At 37.5% G+C, this 14,449-nt stretch overlaps 1 protein-coding gene across 5 annotated transcripts in view; it reads left to right on the top strand.

The window, feature by feature from the left end:
• HERC4 (HECT and RLD domain containing E3 ubiquitin protein ligase 4) overlaps nucleotides 1-14,449 on the top strand; it is a 140,330-nt gene that overhangs the window by 63,111 nt on the left and 62,770 nt on the right. For all 5 annotated transcript variants that reach the window (XM_047072846.1, XM_047072847.1, XM_047072849.1 and 2 more), the window contains one exon: nucleotides 2,757-2,917. In XM_047072846.1, coding sequence (XP_046928802.1) covers nucleotides 2,757-2,917 — 161 coding nt within the window. The remainder of the gene's footprint in view (nucleotides 1-2,756; nucleotides 2,918-14,449) is intronic.

The raw sequence follows: 14,449 nt of genomic DNA, 5'->3' as shown, positions 1-14,449 counted from the left end.
TTGTTGGGGCACCTGGATGGCTCAGTTGGGTAAGCATCTGACTTCAGCTCAGATTACTATCTCATGGTTCTTGAGTTCAAGCCCCACTTCTCTCTCTCTCTCTCCTAACCACCCCCCTCTCCGCCCCTCATGGGATATTTTCTCTCTCTCTCTCTCTCTCTCTCTCTCTGCCCCTTGCTCACTTGCCCCCCCCCCCCAAAGAAATGTATATTGTTGCCTAGCGTAATCCCTAGGTGATTCCATTATGCAGCTAGGTTTAAGAACCACTACTTTAGTAGACCATTTTGAGGAGGACTTTGATGAACCAGGATTGCAGTAATTTTTAAGCTGTATGTTCCTTTGAGATGTCACAGTCCTAAAAGAGGCAGACTGGGCAATGTGAAACCCTTTGACTGGAGCAGTTAATCTATTTTATATGCTAGGATTCCATTTAACATTTCATTTGTTAAAAGAGTACCCTTGGGGCGCCTGGGTGGCGCAGTCGGTTAAGCGTCCGACTTCAGCCAGGTCACGATCTCGCGGTCCGTGAGTTCGAGCCCCGCGTCAGGCTCTGGGCTGATGGCTCAGAGCCTGGAGCCTGTTTCCGATTCTGTGTCTCCCTCTCTCTCTGCCCCTCCCCCGTTCATGCTCTGTCTCTCTCTGTCCCAAAAATAAATAAAAAAACATTGAAAAAAAAATTAAAAAAAAAAAGAGTACCCTTGATTAAAAAATTTTGATGGCCCTTGCCTCAAAGGTAAAATGGTTGTTAGATTCTACTTAGTTTTTCAGTAATATGATAGACTAGATAACTTGAAAGCCCTTTCGAATCAAAAAACCTTTTAAATAACATAGATTAGTTTGCCAGGAACTAAAGGGAATGCCACAGGGCAAAAACAAATCTAGAAACCATAGCTGTTTGTTTGAACTGACTTTGGAGGTGCCCTGAAAGAATTTGCAAATGTAGGTAATATATTAGTTTATATTGCTAAAAAAAACACCCCAAAACTCAGTGGCTTAAAACAGTTTTTTATTTTGCTAATAGTTCTTTGGTTCAGTAATTTGAGTTAGGCTCAGCTGGCCAGTTCTCATCTTAGCTGGACTCAGTTCATCAGCTGGTTATCTGGCTAGGGTTTGGGTAGTTGGCATGGCCTTAGCTGGGACAGCTTGTTTCTGGCCCAGGTTGTATGTCATTCTTCAAGCACTTATTTTGGGTTAGTCTCCTGATAGTAGAACAGGGTTCCTAAAGAGAGAGGGAGAAAGAATTCAAAGCCACTTGTAAGGCATAATATCAGATTTAAGACATGGAGAAATAGATTCCCCATCTTGGTGGGAATAGCCACAGAAGTCATATTATAAGCATAATGGGTATAGGGAGAGGAATACTTTTGGCTTTTTTGATAAACAGTATACCATAGAGGGCAAAGGAGTTTGGGACAGGAGATGAGGCCTAAGAGCTGATAGAAGCATTAGTGAGGCCTTAGTGAGGCCTGAGAAACCATGTCCTCCCAATAAAACCACATCGTGGAAAGAATTCACAATGAAATATTCCCTTGCTTATAAGGAGACTTTTCTGTCCTTGGTCTCGTTTCTGATTTGAATCTCCTCTGAGAATTTGTAATCACAGGGTTGTCATAAGGTGGGTTTGGGGCTTGTCAAAGTAGTCCTGGGTTGGTGTGTATGTATTAAGTTTCACAATGTATAACAGTTTTTAAATGAAATAACAGGCTGGCAGATTTGGGAGGGGGAAGGAACTTCAGAAATGAGAAAAGACGTAGTCATTGAAACTTAAAATTCAGTGAGTAATTAAAACAGCAGGTTGGATACACTGCTAAAGAGAAAAGTAGTGATTTGAAAAACAGATCCAGAGAAATTACTCACAAGGGGCATGGATATAAAAGAGAGATTAAGAGACTGGTAGGATATATTGGGAAGGTGCAACATTTATGTAACACTATCAAGGAGAAAATAATTGAATAAATGTGAGACAAACAATATTTATAGAAAAGATACTTAAGAATTTGCCAGACATGATGGAAGCCATAAAACAAGTTGAGGAACACAAGGCCTGAGCTGGATTATCCTCTTTAACCCATTCCTGAATACACAGTGGTGAAACATCAGGTTCACTGAGTAGTGGGTTTTCTTCAGCATCAGATCTTCAGTTTCCAAGGTTTGCTTCCCCTCTGCCACTTCCAAAGGAGTCTGGGTGCATATGTATATGTAAGGTCACTTTCTTTAGAAGAGAAAGGAAGCTTTGTTTTATTATTTTATTACACACACACACACACACACACACACACACACACAGAGACACACACACACACCAATCAGAAGATTGGTAGTGGATTACTTGCCTGTTTCTTATTGTAAAATTTTTGATTGGTGCCCTGGTAGTGGACCCTCATAGAAAAGCTTCAGGCTAGAATGTTACAGGGAAGGGAAGGGGAGAACTTAACTTGGACATCCTAGTTAGATGCTACCTCTTGTGCTGAGTCATCTTTTATAAGGGATTCTAGTATAGATCTGGGCCTTTTTAAATTTGGACATTTGTGGAAATTTTCTGGGTCATGTTAATGCAGCCTACATGTGTGGTACAGAATTCATTGAATATACAGTAAAACTTTTAATATTATGTACAGACAATTTAAGAAGTATAATAGTTTTGTTAATGTATTTTTAAAAAGAAAAATCATCAGTTAATATTTGTTAAGCTTTTCTAAATGTAAATTGTTTGGAAGGTAACATTAAGTCTGAGATTTTCTATCATTTTACTCTAGGCAGCACACTTCTGCTTTTGTTCCTTCATCAGGACGAATCTATTCTTTTGGACTTGGTGGTAACGGGCAGCTGGGAACTGGTTCAACAAGCAACAGGAAAAGTCCTTTCACTGTGAAAGGAAATTGGTTCCCTTATAATGGGCAGTGTCCACCAGATATTGGTAAGTTCTGTTATTTTAAAGCTTTGCTATACACATTAAAGTTATTTGTTAAAATGCTGCTCTTAAATGATGAAGTTTTCTACATTTGAATGAAAGAATTGTAAGATACATTGTTTAATGAAAATAGCAAGATATAGAACAGTGTACATATTTGCTTAGTTTGTTTATACTTGCTTATGTATGCATAAGGAAACTCATGGTAAATAAAGTAGTAAAAGTGGTTTCAGAGGGCTAGGCATGTGGGAATTGGGTGGTGGCTAGATGCCGGTGGGAAGGGGTGTTTTTTTTATTTTTAATTGTGGCAAAATAGACATTATTCAAAATTTATGAATTTAGCCATTTAAGATGTACAGTTCAGTAGTGTTCAGTACATTGACATTGTTGTGCAACCGGTCTCCAGAACTCTTTTCATCTTGCAAAGTTAGAACTCTGTATTCATTAAACAGCAATTCTGCATTTACTCCCCCCGATAGCTGGCAGACACTGTTCTGCATTTTGTCTCTGTGTATTTGACTTGACTCTGGGTACATCATGTAAGTGGAATCACACTATTTTTATCAGTACACAGTATTTTATCACTACTTTTTTGTGACTGGCTATTTCATAAACTTAGCATAATGTCATTAAAGTTTATCCATGTTGTAGCATGTGTCAGAATTTCCTTCCTTTTTAAGGCTGAATAACATTTTATTGTACATATATACCACATTTTGTTTATCTGTTCATCTGTTGATAGACACTTGGATTATTTCTGCCTTTTGTTACTATTGTGAATCATGCCACTGTAAACATGGGTGTACAAATATCTCTTGAAGATTCTGCTTTCAATTTATTTTGGACTTTAAAATATATAATATTTCCTGTTTTTTTAAAATTTGGATCATATGAATATATTACCTATTCAAAGTATTAAAATTTTTAAATTTGCAGGGTGCCTGGGTGTCTCAGTCAGTTAAATGTCTGACTTCAGCTCAAGTCATGATCTTGCGGTCTGTGAGTTCAATCCCTGTGTTGGGTTCTGTTGCTGACAGCTCAGAGCCTGGAGCCTGCATCACATTCTGTGCCTCCCTCTCCCTCTGCCCCTCGCCCACTCACACTCTTGTCTCTCAAAAATGAATAAATGTTAAAAAATATATATATAAGATTTTTAAATTTGCTTCTGTATCCCTATGGCTTTAACCAAGTCTTTGATTTATTTTTATTTTCTATTATTTTTTTTAGTGGACCTGGTTATTTTTTCATTAGTGTTAATTTATTTGCTAAAGAGTTTGAAATATTTGAATTAATTTTTTTAATGTTTATTTTTGAGAGAGAGAGACAGAGACCGAGCACAAGCAAGGGAGGGACAGAGAGAGAGGGAGACACAGAATCCGAAGCAGGCTCTAGGCTCCGAGTTGTCAGCACAGAGCCTGACGCGGAGCTGAACTCATGAACTGCGAGATCATGACCTGAGCTGAAGTCGGATGCTTAACCGACTGAGCCACCCAGGTGCCCGTAAAATGTGCTTTTTTAAAATAGATACATTTCCTTTACTATCCTAAACTGTTTCTCAGAATTTTGTTCTTGTTCATTTTATCTGTCTGATTTTCTTTGGGATTTTTCTTAGAGTTGTAAGACTTGTGTCTCTCAATATTTTATTCAGCGATGAGCATACTGTAAAGGTTGATATTTGAAAAGGTCCATAACTTTTTATGAATGGCCTTGAAGATTCTTTTTTATGTATTTATTTTTTAGTAACTAAAAGGCTATCAGTTACACTTTCATTTAGCAAAGGTCAGGATATCATACTATTTTTTCTTGTTTTTGTTTGATTTTGTATTTAGTATATGGCTTCATTTTCTTCTAGTTACTCTTAGGTTTAGGACGTGCATTTATTTTAGTAATACTGTTCTTGTGTCCTTAGTGGCATGTTAGTTTTTTTATATCAGTTTCTTACCCAAAAGGCACTGTTAATAACATAATAAAGAGATTATATAATTTAAAGCAGCATGGATATTGTAAGGAAATCATGTATTTGTAAAGTTTAGTCACTTAGGGATGCATTTTGTTATCTTTGAAACTGTGTACCTTGAGATTATTTGCATTCAAATGGAAAAGGAAATGGAATTTTAAAATTACTTGTTTTGCTGCAACTTCGTTTCATCAAAACATTGTTGATTGACCGTAGACAAAAGGTACAAAGAGCTCAGGTGTCCCATCAACAGATGAATGGATGAAAAAAATGTGGTGTATGTATATAATTGAATATTAGCCATGAAAAGGAATGGAATTTTGATACATGCTACAACATGGAAGAGTCTTGCAAATATTATGCTCACTCAAAAGAGCCAGACACAGAAGGACAGTATATCAAGTGACTCCTCTTAAATGAGGTACCTACAACAACAGTCAAAGGTATAGAGACAGAAAGTAGAATTGTGGTTACCAGGGACTGGGGGGAGGGGAGAACAAGGAGTTGTTTAATGAGTGCAGAGTTCCTGTTTGGGTTGATAAAAACTTTATGGAAATGAATAATGGTGATAGTTACACTTTTTGAGTGTATTTAATGCCACTGAATTGTACATTTTAAACAGTTAAAATGGTAAATTTGATGTACATTTTATCACAAATTATATGTATGTATTGTATATAATATATATAATGGTTGATAATTATTTTGTAATGTACTAAAGTTGTGTAGGATAAAAACTAGTTAAATGTGAATTTAATTTTCTCAGCCCCTCCAGAGGTGAAGCCCATGGCCCCCACCTAAATCACATTGTTAGCATAAACTATCTAATGGGACCTTAAGATCACAGGTAAACAACAACATTGTTAACAGAATATTCCAGACTTGGAATTTGGTATAAGCCAGGGAAGATCTTTCTTTAGAATGTATATAGTTTGGACAATTACATTAGTTTCCTAGGGCTGCTGTAACAAAATATCACAAACTGGGTATGTTGAACAACACAAATTTATTGACTCAGTTCTGGAGGCTAGAAGTCCAAGATAAACATGTCAGGGTTAATTTCTTCTGAGTGCTGTAAAGGAGACTGTGTTCCATGTGTCTCTCCTGACTTGTGGTGGTTTGCTGCAATCTTTGGCATTTCTTGGCTAGTAGTAGATACCCGCCTTAATCTTCACATGGCGTTCTCTCTCCATGTGGATCTGTGTCCACATTTTCTCCTTTTATAAGGACATCAGTCATTTTGTATTAGGGGCTCACCATACATAGAATGACCTTGACTTAGCTTATTACATCTGCAACGATCCTGTTTCTGAACAAGTCACATCCTGAGGTGCTTCGGTTTAGGACTTCAACATGTGAATTTTGAGGAGACAAATTCAACCCATGACAATATCCCAAACCTGAGAAGTTTTAATCCTTTACTTCACTGGCTTTATTATAGGCTTTGGTTCCATAACTGCAGCCAGCCTTTGTTCCTTAAAACGAGTTGTCATACCTAAAATCCAGTTCTCAAATATGTTCTTCAGATAAGTACTTGGTTGCATAGTTGATTTGTTCAATCAATTATGAAAGAGGTACAAACTATAAGAAGGGGAACAGATTCTTACTGAACCTATATAAATAACTGTATTACTGTTTATTTTATTTTTGAGAGAGAGAGAGAGAGAGAGAGAGAGCATGATCAGGGGAGGGACATAGACAGAGGGAGACACAGATTCCGAAGCAGGCTCCAGACTCTGAGCTGTCAGCAAAGAGATGGACGCAGGGCTCGACTCATAAACTGTGAGATCATGACCTGATGCTTAACCGACTGAGCCACCCGGACGCCCTATTACTATTAAAACAAAGGAGAACTAGTAAGAGTTTGAATTCTCATTGAATTCTGGGGGTCAGTGTGTGTGTGTGTGTGTTTGTGTGTGCATAAATACATATATGTATGTATGTATTATATATGTATTTATATAATATGTATTTATATAATAAAATCATATAAAATTTAATAAATACATATATATTATATACGTATTTATATAATATATACGTATTTATATATATATATGTATTTATATATATAACTCTTATTTTGAGAGAAAGAGAGAGTGCACTAGTGGGGAGGGGCAGAAAGAGAATGGGGGAGAGAGAATCCCAAACATGCTCTGTACTGTTAGCATGGAGTCTGATGCAGGACTTGAACTCACGAACATTTAACCAACTGAGCCACCCAGGCACCCCAAGAATCAGATAATAATTTTTTTAATTGACATATATTAATTTCAGGTATAAAACGTAATGATTTAGTATTGTATATATTGCAAAATGTAATTAAAATCTCACCATAGCTACAAAATTATTTTTCTTATGATCAGAACTTGCAAGATTTACTCTCTTAACAACTTTCAAATATGTAATAGATTATTATTAATTATAGTCACCATGCTGTACATTACATCTCCATGACTTATTTATTTTATATCTGGAAATTTGTATCTTTTGATGCACTTCACCCATTTTGTCCACCCTCCCACCCCCCTTACTTCTGGCAGCCACCAATCTGTTCCCTATATATATGAGCTTTTTTGTTTTTTTAAGACTCCACATAGAAGTAAGTGAGATCATAGGGTGTTTGCCTTTCTCTGACTTATTTCACTTAGCCTAATACCCTCAAGGTTCATCCTTGTTGTAACAAATGTCAAGATTTCCTTCTTTTTTATGACTGAATAATATTCCATTGTGTGTGTGTGGGGTGCGGGGGGAGAGAAAGAAAGAAAGAAAGAAAGGAAGGAAGGAAGGAAGGAAGGAAAGACATTTTCTTCATCCATTCATCTATCAGTGGGCACTTAGGTTGCTTCCATGTCTTGGCTATTATAAATAATGCGGCAGTGAACATGGGGGCATATGTATCTTCTCAAGTTCGTTTTTTCATTTCTTTGGATAAATACACAGAATTGGAATTGCTGGATTGTCACAGACTATGAGTCTGGAGTTCTCTCTTGCCCAGCAAGAGAGCAGATGCAGAATTGGATATGAGAGAGGCTAATGTCCAGGAGGAGACCAGAGCCCCAAGCAGGGGTTTTGTCTCTTTTATTGAGCTCTCAAGATCTTACACACATGGTGAACATGAAGAAAACAATCAGATGGTAATTGTTAACATGTGTGTGTAAGAAGCAAAGGATCTGGGGGGCAAGTGGGGTTTGTGATCAAAGCACAATAGTATATTAGTGCCAGATGGAAATTAATTTCCTGAAGTGATATAACAAGTTGCTCGTGATCCCATTATAATATCTCACTGGCTAACTTTGGGTGTTTTGCCCCATGGTGGCGGCTTTCTGCCCAAAGCTTTTTTCTGACCCATTTATGTCAGAAGGAAGTCTTGAACCTATTTCCCCACACTGGATCGTATGGTAGTTCTATTTTTAACTTTTTGAGTTGTTTGTTTAAGTAGGCTCTGCACCCACTGTGGGACTTGAACTCATGACTTTGGGATCAAGAGTCGAGGCTGACTGAGCCAGCCAGGCACCCCTCTATTTTCTACTTTTTCGAGAGACCTTCATAAAGTTTTTTTATAGTGGTTGCACTAATTTACATTCCAACCAACAGTGCCCAAAGGTTCCCTTTACTCCACATTCTCACCAGTGCTTGTTATTTCTTATGTTTTTGATAGTAGCCAGTCTAACAGGTATGAGGTGATATCTCAGTGTGGTTTTGATTTGCTTTTGTCTGATGATTAGTGATTCAAGCACCTTTTTGTTTACTTTTTGGTCATCTGTCTGTCTTCCTTGGAGAAATAATCTGTTCATATCCTCTGCTTATTTTTTAATCAGATTATTTGTCTTTTAGCTATTGATTATGAGTTCTTTATTCATTTTGGATATTAACCCCTTATCAAATATGTGATTTGCAAATATTTTCTTTCCATAGGTTGCCTTTTCATTTTGTTGATGGTTTCCTTTGCTGTGCAGAAGCTTTTGGTTTGATGTAGTCTCACTTGTTTATTTTTGCTTTTATTGTCTTTGCTTTTGGTGTCAAACCCAAAAAATCATCTCTAAGACTGATGTCAAGGGGCCTACTGCCTATGTTTTCTTCCAGGAGTTTTATGATTTCAGGTCTTCTATTCAAGTCTTTAATCCATTTTGAGTTAGTTTTTGTGTGTGGTGTAAGATAGTTGTCCAATTTCATTCTTTTGCTTGTGGCTGTCCAGTTTTTCCAACACCATTTATTGAAGTATTGTCCTTTCCCCATTGTATATTCTTGGCTCCTTTATCATAAATGAATTGACCATATATGTGTGGATTTATTTCTGGCCTCTCTATACTATTCCATTGATCTATGTATCTGTTTCTATGCTAATACCATACTGTTTTGATTATGATAGCTTTGTAAAAATAGATCAACCCTGCCTAGCTCTTGGTTGTCTCTCAAACCTTTGTGATTGTCCAAGGAGTCTTTAATTTTTAATTGCTCCCAGTAATTGAGGGTGTGTGAAGGCCAGTGGGTGTTCCAAATGGGAGGATCTCAGTCAGCACTTAGATTCAAGCTGATTGGAAACCAGACTCTCAGGTAGCAGACTTTAAAGTATGCAGATACGTATATTCCTTGGGGATCACAAGCGTAAGTCCCACTAGCCACTAGATCCTAGAGGGATGCCCTGGGCAGCAACCATGAAAATCAGGGCACCAGACAGTGGTACAAGCTCCTTCCCAGGAAAGAACAGTGACTTGAAGTAATGCAGAGGTACAGGGCAAAGATGGCATCCACTAGCCTTAGTCCCCAGAGATCAGTCACCTCAGTAGGTCACTAGATGTATGCTAAACCAGAAGCCTACCCCTAAGGTTGAAGCTCCAGGACATGCAAATAAGCCTTCTTCACAGAAAGACAGATATATTTCAGTCTGCTATTTGTGCTGTGCACTGGTGGTGGTGGTAGTGGGGGTTGCCAGCCCAGAACTGTCTCTTGATTGTTACAGCCCATGGGACCTCCTCTCCCAGGAATGCAAGTCCCACTGTCAACCAGAACCAAACAATCAAGGGTCATCCACTAGGTGGCAGCCACAAAAATCAGAGCAACTGATGTGTATATAGCTCCCCTCTGGGAGATACTGGTGCTCTGGAGTGTGGCAGAGGGAGAGCACAGAGGTAAGGTCTTCCCTCTGAGGTCTCTGGAGAGTATCCTTACAAGTAGAATCTTGAGACTTATGCTTAATTAGAAGCCTGCCTCTCAGACTACAGCTACAAAGATAAGCTAATAGGACTCTTGCAGAAAGATTGGAAGTCTCCATCTGTTGCCTCTTGCTATGCCCTAGGGGTGGTAGCTGATTAAGAACTCTTTCTGTGTTGATTACAGTCCTGTGAGACCCTTGAGCCAGGTGACGGAGAGGTGTTCCCTGGGCTGCAGCCACAAAAACTGAGATACCACATGAGGATGCAAGCTCCTTTCTGGGAGATACTGGCAAGCTGAAGTGAGGCAGAAGGAAATACCATTTTTAATGTTTCATTTCAGCTTAACAAAGCAGAATTTACAAAATTCTTGTGAATTAGATAACTTTAGGAAGACAAATAGTTCCCTTATATATCAAAAAACCCCAGAACATTAAAACAAAATTAAACGTTATTCTAAACAAATAACCACAATAAATTTTTCATCATTTCATTCATTCCAATGTGAGGTGTTCTTGTTCTGTTGGATTTTGGATTTGCAGTTTCATAAAACTGCTTATAGACTTTTTAAAAAAAGGAGTAATTCTAATACAGTCCGCTGGTATGTTGTGAAGTTAACTGTCTCCTCAGAAGCCTGTATCTAAGTGTCTATTCTTTGAAATATAAGTGCCTTCATCTAGCTGGTACAGTTCTTTTTGCATGCATCTGAGATGTCCTTTTTTTGAAAACACAAACTCTGGCCGTGTCAGAGTTTATAGGAGAAACTTCAGGCAAGCATCGGAGTAAAACAAAAACTATCAATAGATGACTGAAGCTTAAAATGTGTGTTGCTAATTTACTGCTGATAGTTGTCAGATGGAAAGATCTGGTGAGGGTTCAATATAAGAATAAGATAGCTGACAGGGATATTTGGTTGTTTCTGTGACATGCAAAACACATTATTCCAAGAAGTTTTTTAAATAAAATGTTTCTAAAGGTGACGATTAAGCTTGTTCTCAAAGAAGTCAGTGACTCCTTTAACATCTGATTCATAAATGTGGAAGACTATAATTTCTTACAGAAGAAAAATGTTGAGGGGTGTCTGGGTGGGTGCTTCAGTCAGTTAAGTGTCCAACTTGATTTAGACTAAGGTCATTATCTCTCCCTCTTCTCTCTGCCCCTCTGCCAATAGTGCACATGTGCCCTCAAGCACTCTCTCTTTCAAAAAAAATGTTGAGATATAACATGATAATCCTAAGACCTAATTACCAAGAATAACAAAGTATGTCAAGTGAAGAGATTCAGTAAGTCAGGAATCAAGATTAGACATCAGTATATTTTGTAAAATTTGTGCATAAGTGAAATACATCCCATTTGCAAACAAGACGATACTAGATACGAATTAAAGCAGTAAGAATATACCATGAAACACTTAAAATAACAGTTAAATAATAACTGAAATTAGGATTTACCACCTGAACTTTGATAAATACAGGAAAGCTGGAACAATTTCAAGAGTTTTGAATAGTGTTTTACTTCATATTTAAACATCTGTGGGGTTTTTTTTGTTTGTTTTTAATGTTTATTTTTGAGAGAGAGAGACAGAGTGTGAGCAGGGGAGGGGCAGAGAGAGAGAAAGACACAGAATCTGAAGTGGGCTCTAGGCTCTGAGCTGTCAACACAGAGCCCAACTCACGGCTTGAATTCCTGAACCACGAGGTCATGACCTGAGCCGAAGTTGGATGCTTAACCGACTGAACCATCCAGATGCCCTTCATATATAAACATATTTCCATGTAAACATACGGAAAGCAAAGATACTGACAAATCTACAGGGACTTCTTATAAGACAAACAACTTTTGAAATATTTATATTTAATTACATTTTACCATATAATTTTAACTTAGGGAAGATTGGGTGTCTTTTCTAATTTCTTAAATAGTAACACTTTAAAGAAACCTAATTATTTCTAGCATCTCTTCTTATATAAAAGAACAAACTTTTGTGATTCTCCAAGGCCTCTCTGGGAATTCTCAAAGTTATTTTCACTAATATGTAAAAGTTATCTTGCAAGTTTGAGTTTTCTATGTTTAGGATGTGATTTTGTGAATTATGTTAGTTTGCAAGAGCTGCCATAAAAAATACTACAGACTGGATGGCTTAGACAACAAATTTATTTTCTCAACAGTTTTGGAGGCTAGAAGTCCATGATCAAGGTGTCATGTCAGCACTTTGGGTTTCTTCTGAGGCCTCTCTCCTTGGCTGGCAAAGTCTGCCTTTTTGCTGTGTCCTTAATGGCCTTTTCTCTGTGTGTGTGCATCACTGATGTCTCTTCTTTTTATTTTAAGGACTTCAGGTATATTGGATTAGGGTCCTTCCCTAACAGCCTCATTTTACCTTGATCATTTCTTCAAAGACCCTTTCTCTGAATACAGCTATATCTGAGTTACTGGGGGTTAGGACTTCAACATATGAACTTTGAGGGAAATAATTGAACCCATAACAGGAAGGCAAAAATCAAAGAAATTATGAGAGGACTTGAACACTTTATTAAGATATAATTATTGATATTAGAAACAATACTTGGTTACTCAAAGTGACAAAGATTTCAGAGTAAATTGTGGGGGGTAATGAAATTGGAAATGTTTATTAGCTCTTTCAAAACTGAGGAACATTTTTTCCCCCTTAAATAATGAAAGACAATAAAAGCAACATAAAGTATTGAAAACTATTCTTTTTTTTCCCCAGTATATGAAATTTATTGTTAAATTGGTTTCCATACAATGCCCAGTGCTTGCAAACTGTTCTAATAAGACAAAGAATTTTTCCTGTCTAGCAGATTCACAAAAAGTAAAGAATAACGTTTTATATTATAGGTGAAGGAAGACAATCAGTAAACCACGGGAGCACACACTTCAAAATTGAGTGCAATTTGCTAAGACATTAACACATTTTATAGCTTCTTTCAGAGTAAGCAAGGCAAATAAAATTCACTTGTCACATTGTCTTTGGTTATGCTCTTTCGTATTCTGTAACAAGCTGACTTGCTTCAGGATAGGTCGTGTTGTCTGAAGAGGGTCCATGAATTCAAAATGACTTTCATATTAATACTAAAATGTTATCTTTGCTAAGATGTAGTGCATTCATTATTGCTCATTTTTAAATTTTTTTTTTTTCTTCAACGTTTTTATTTATTTTTGGGACAGAGAGAGACAGAACATGAACGGGGGAGGGGCAGAGAGAGAGGGAGACACAGAATCGGAAACAGGCTCCAGGCTCCGAGCCATCAGCCCAGAGCCTGACGCGGGGCTCGAACTCACAGACCGCGAGATCGTGACCTGGCTGAAGTCGGACGCTTAACTGACTGCGCCACCCAGGCGCCCCATGGTTATGCTCTTTCGTATTCTGTAACAAGCTGACTTGCTTCAGGATAGGTCGTGTTGTCTGAAGAGGGTCCATGAATTCAAAATGACTTTCATATTAATACTAAGATGTTATCTTTGCTAAGATGTAGTGCATTCATTATTGCTCATTTTTAAATGAATCAGTATTTTAAATATTTCTTAATTTTAAACTCTACTCCACTAAAAATTTCTGCCTTTAACCCCTTAAGTACTGAGAAGTTCTTTAGGGTCCTGAGTGTCCTAAAAGTATAAAGGAGTTCAGAGAATATCAAAAACTACTCCTTTTCCTTGTAAGTCAAAAGCATGTGCATAGCTGTATCTCTGTCAGTACTGCTCCTAAATAGAAGTACAATTTACAGAACTGTAAGTAGCTCAGTGATACACCTGAAGGGTGCTCTAATCAGGACTTAGTAAGGGTAGGGGGAGACAGGGGGCCCTATTTCAAAGTCTTCTCAATTTTCTCTGACAATGTAAAAAGTCTTTTGTAAACAGTAAGGAGAATATGAACTAGCCCTCCTAGATATGATAACATGTGCTGTGTAAAACTGTAACAGATCAGATTATTGGTATATACAGGCATTCCATTATTACTTAATGGAAAGTCCGGGGGCAGGGGGAGTGGCAGAAATCCCCATATAGGTATTGTATATAGGTTTTATTTCAACTTCAAACTCTGGTTGCTTGGTATTGGTGCTTGGAGGTACATACTGAGAAGGACTTTGAGAACACTTTTGGGCTAGAGAATAGTGTCAGTATTGCTTAGAGTTGTGGTGTAGGTGGAAGAGGCAGTGCCTTTTCACAACTTCAAAACAAGGCATCACTATCTATGAAGAGGGAAAAATTACTCAACACATGAAAATTGGAGAGAAAAAGTCAGTTTAGATCCTAAGAGTATCCACTAAAATAAGTCATAAAAGGATTCAAGAATTAAATGTTTAAAAGTTCTTAAGAAAATAATTCTCTGATTTGAACATGGGAAAGCTTTGGGACTCCTGGCTGCCTCAGTTGGAAGAACATGTGACTCTTGATATCGGTGTTGTAAGT

Source organism: Lynx rufus, unplaced genomic scaffold (assembly GCF_022079265.1).
Source record: "Lynx rufus isolate CCGP_SWC_20201006 ecotype Redwood Valley unplaced genomic scaffold, mLynRuf1.p SCAF_11, whole genome shotgun sequence".
In the NCBI taxonomy this organism is placed as follows: Eukaryota; Metazoa; Chordata; class Mammalia; order Carnivora; family Felidae; genus Lynx; species Lynx rufus.
The sequence above is the reverse complement of the archived record's forward strand: the minus strand, read 5'-3'. Positions and strand labels throughout refer to the sequence as shown.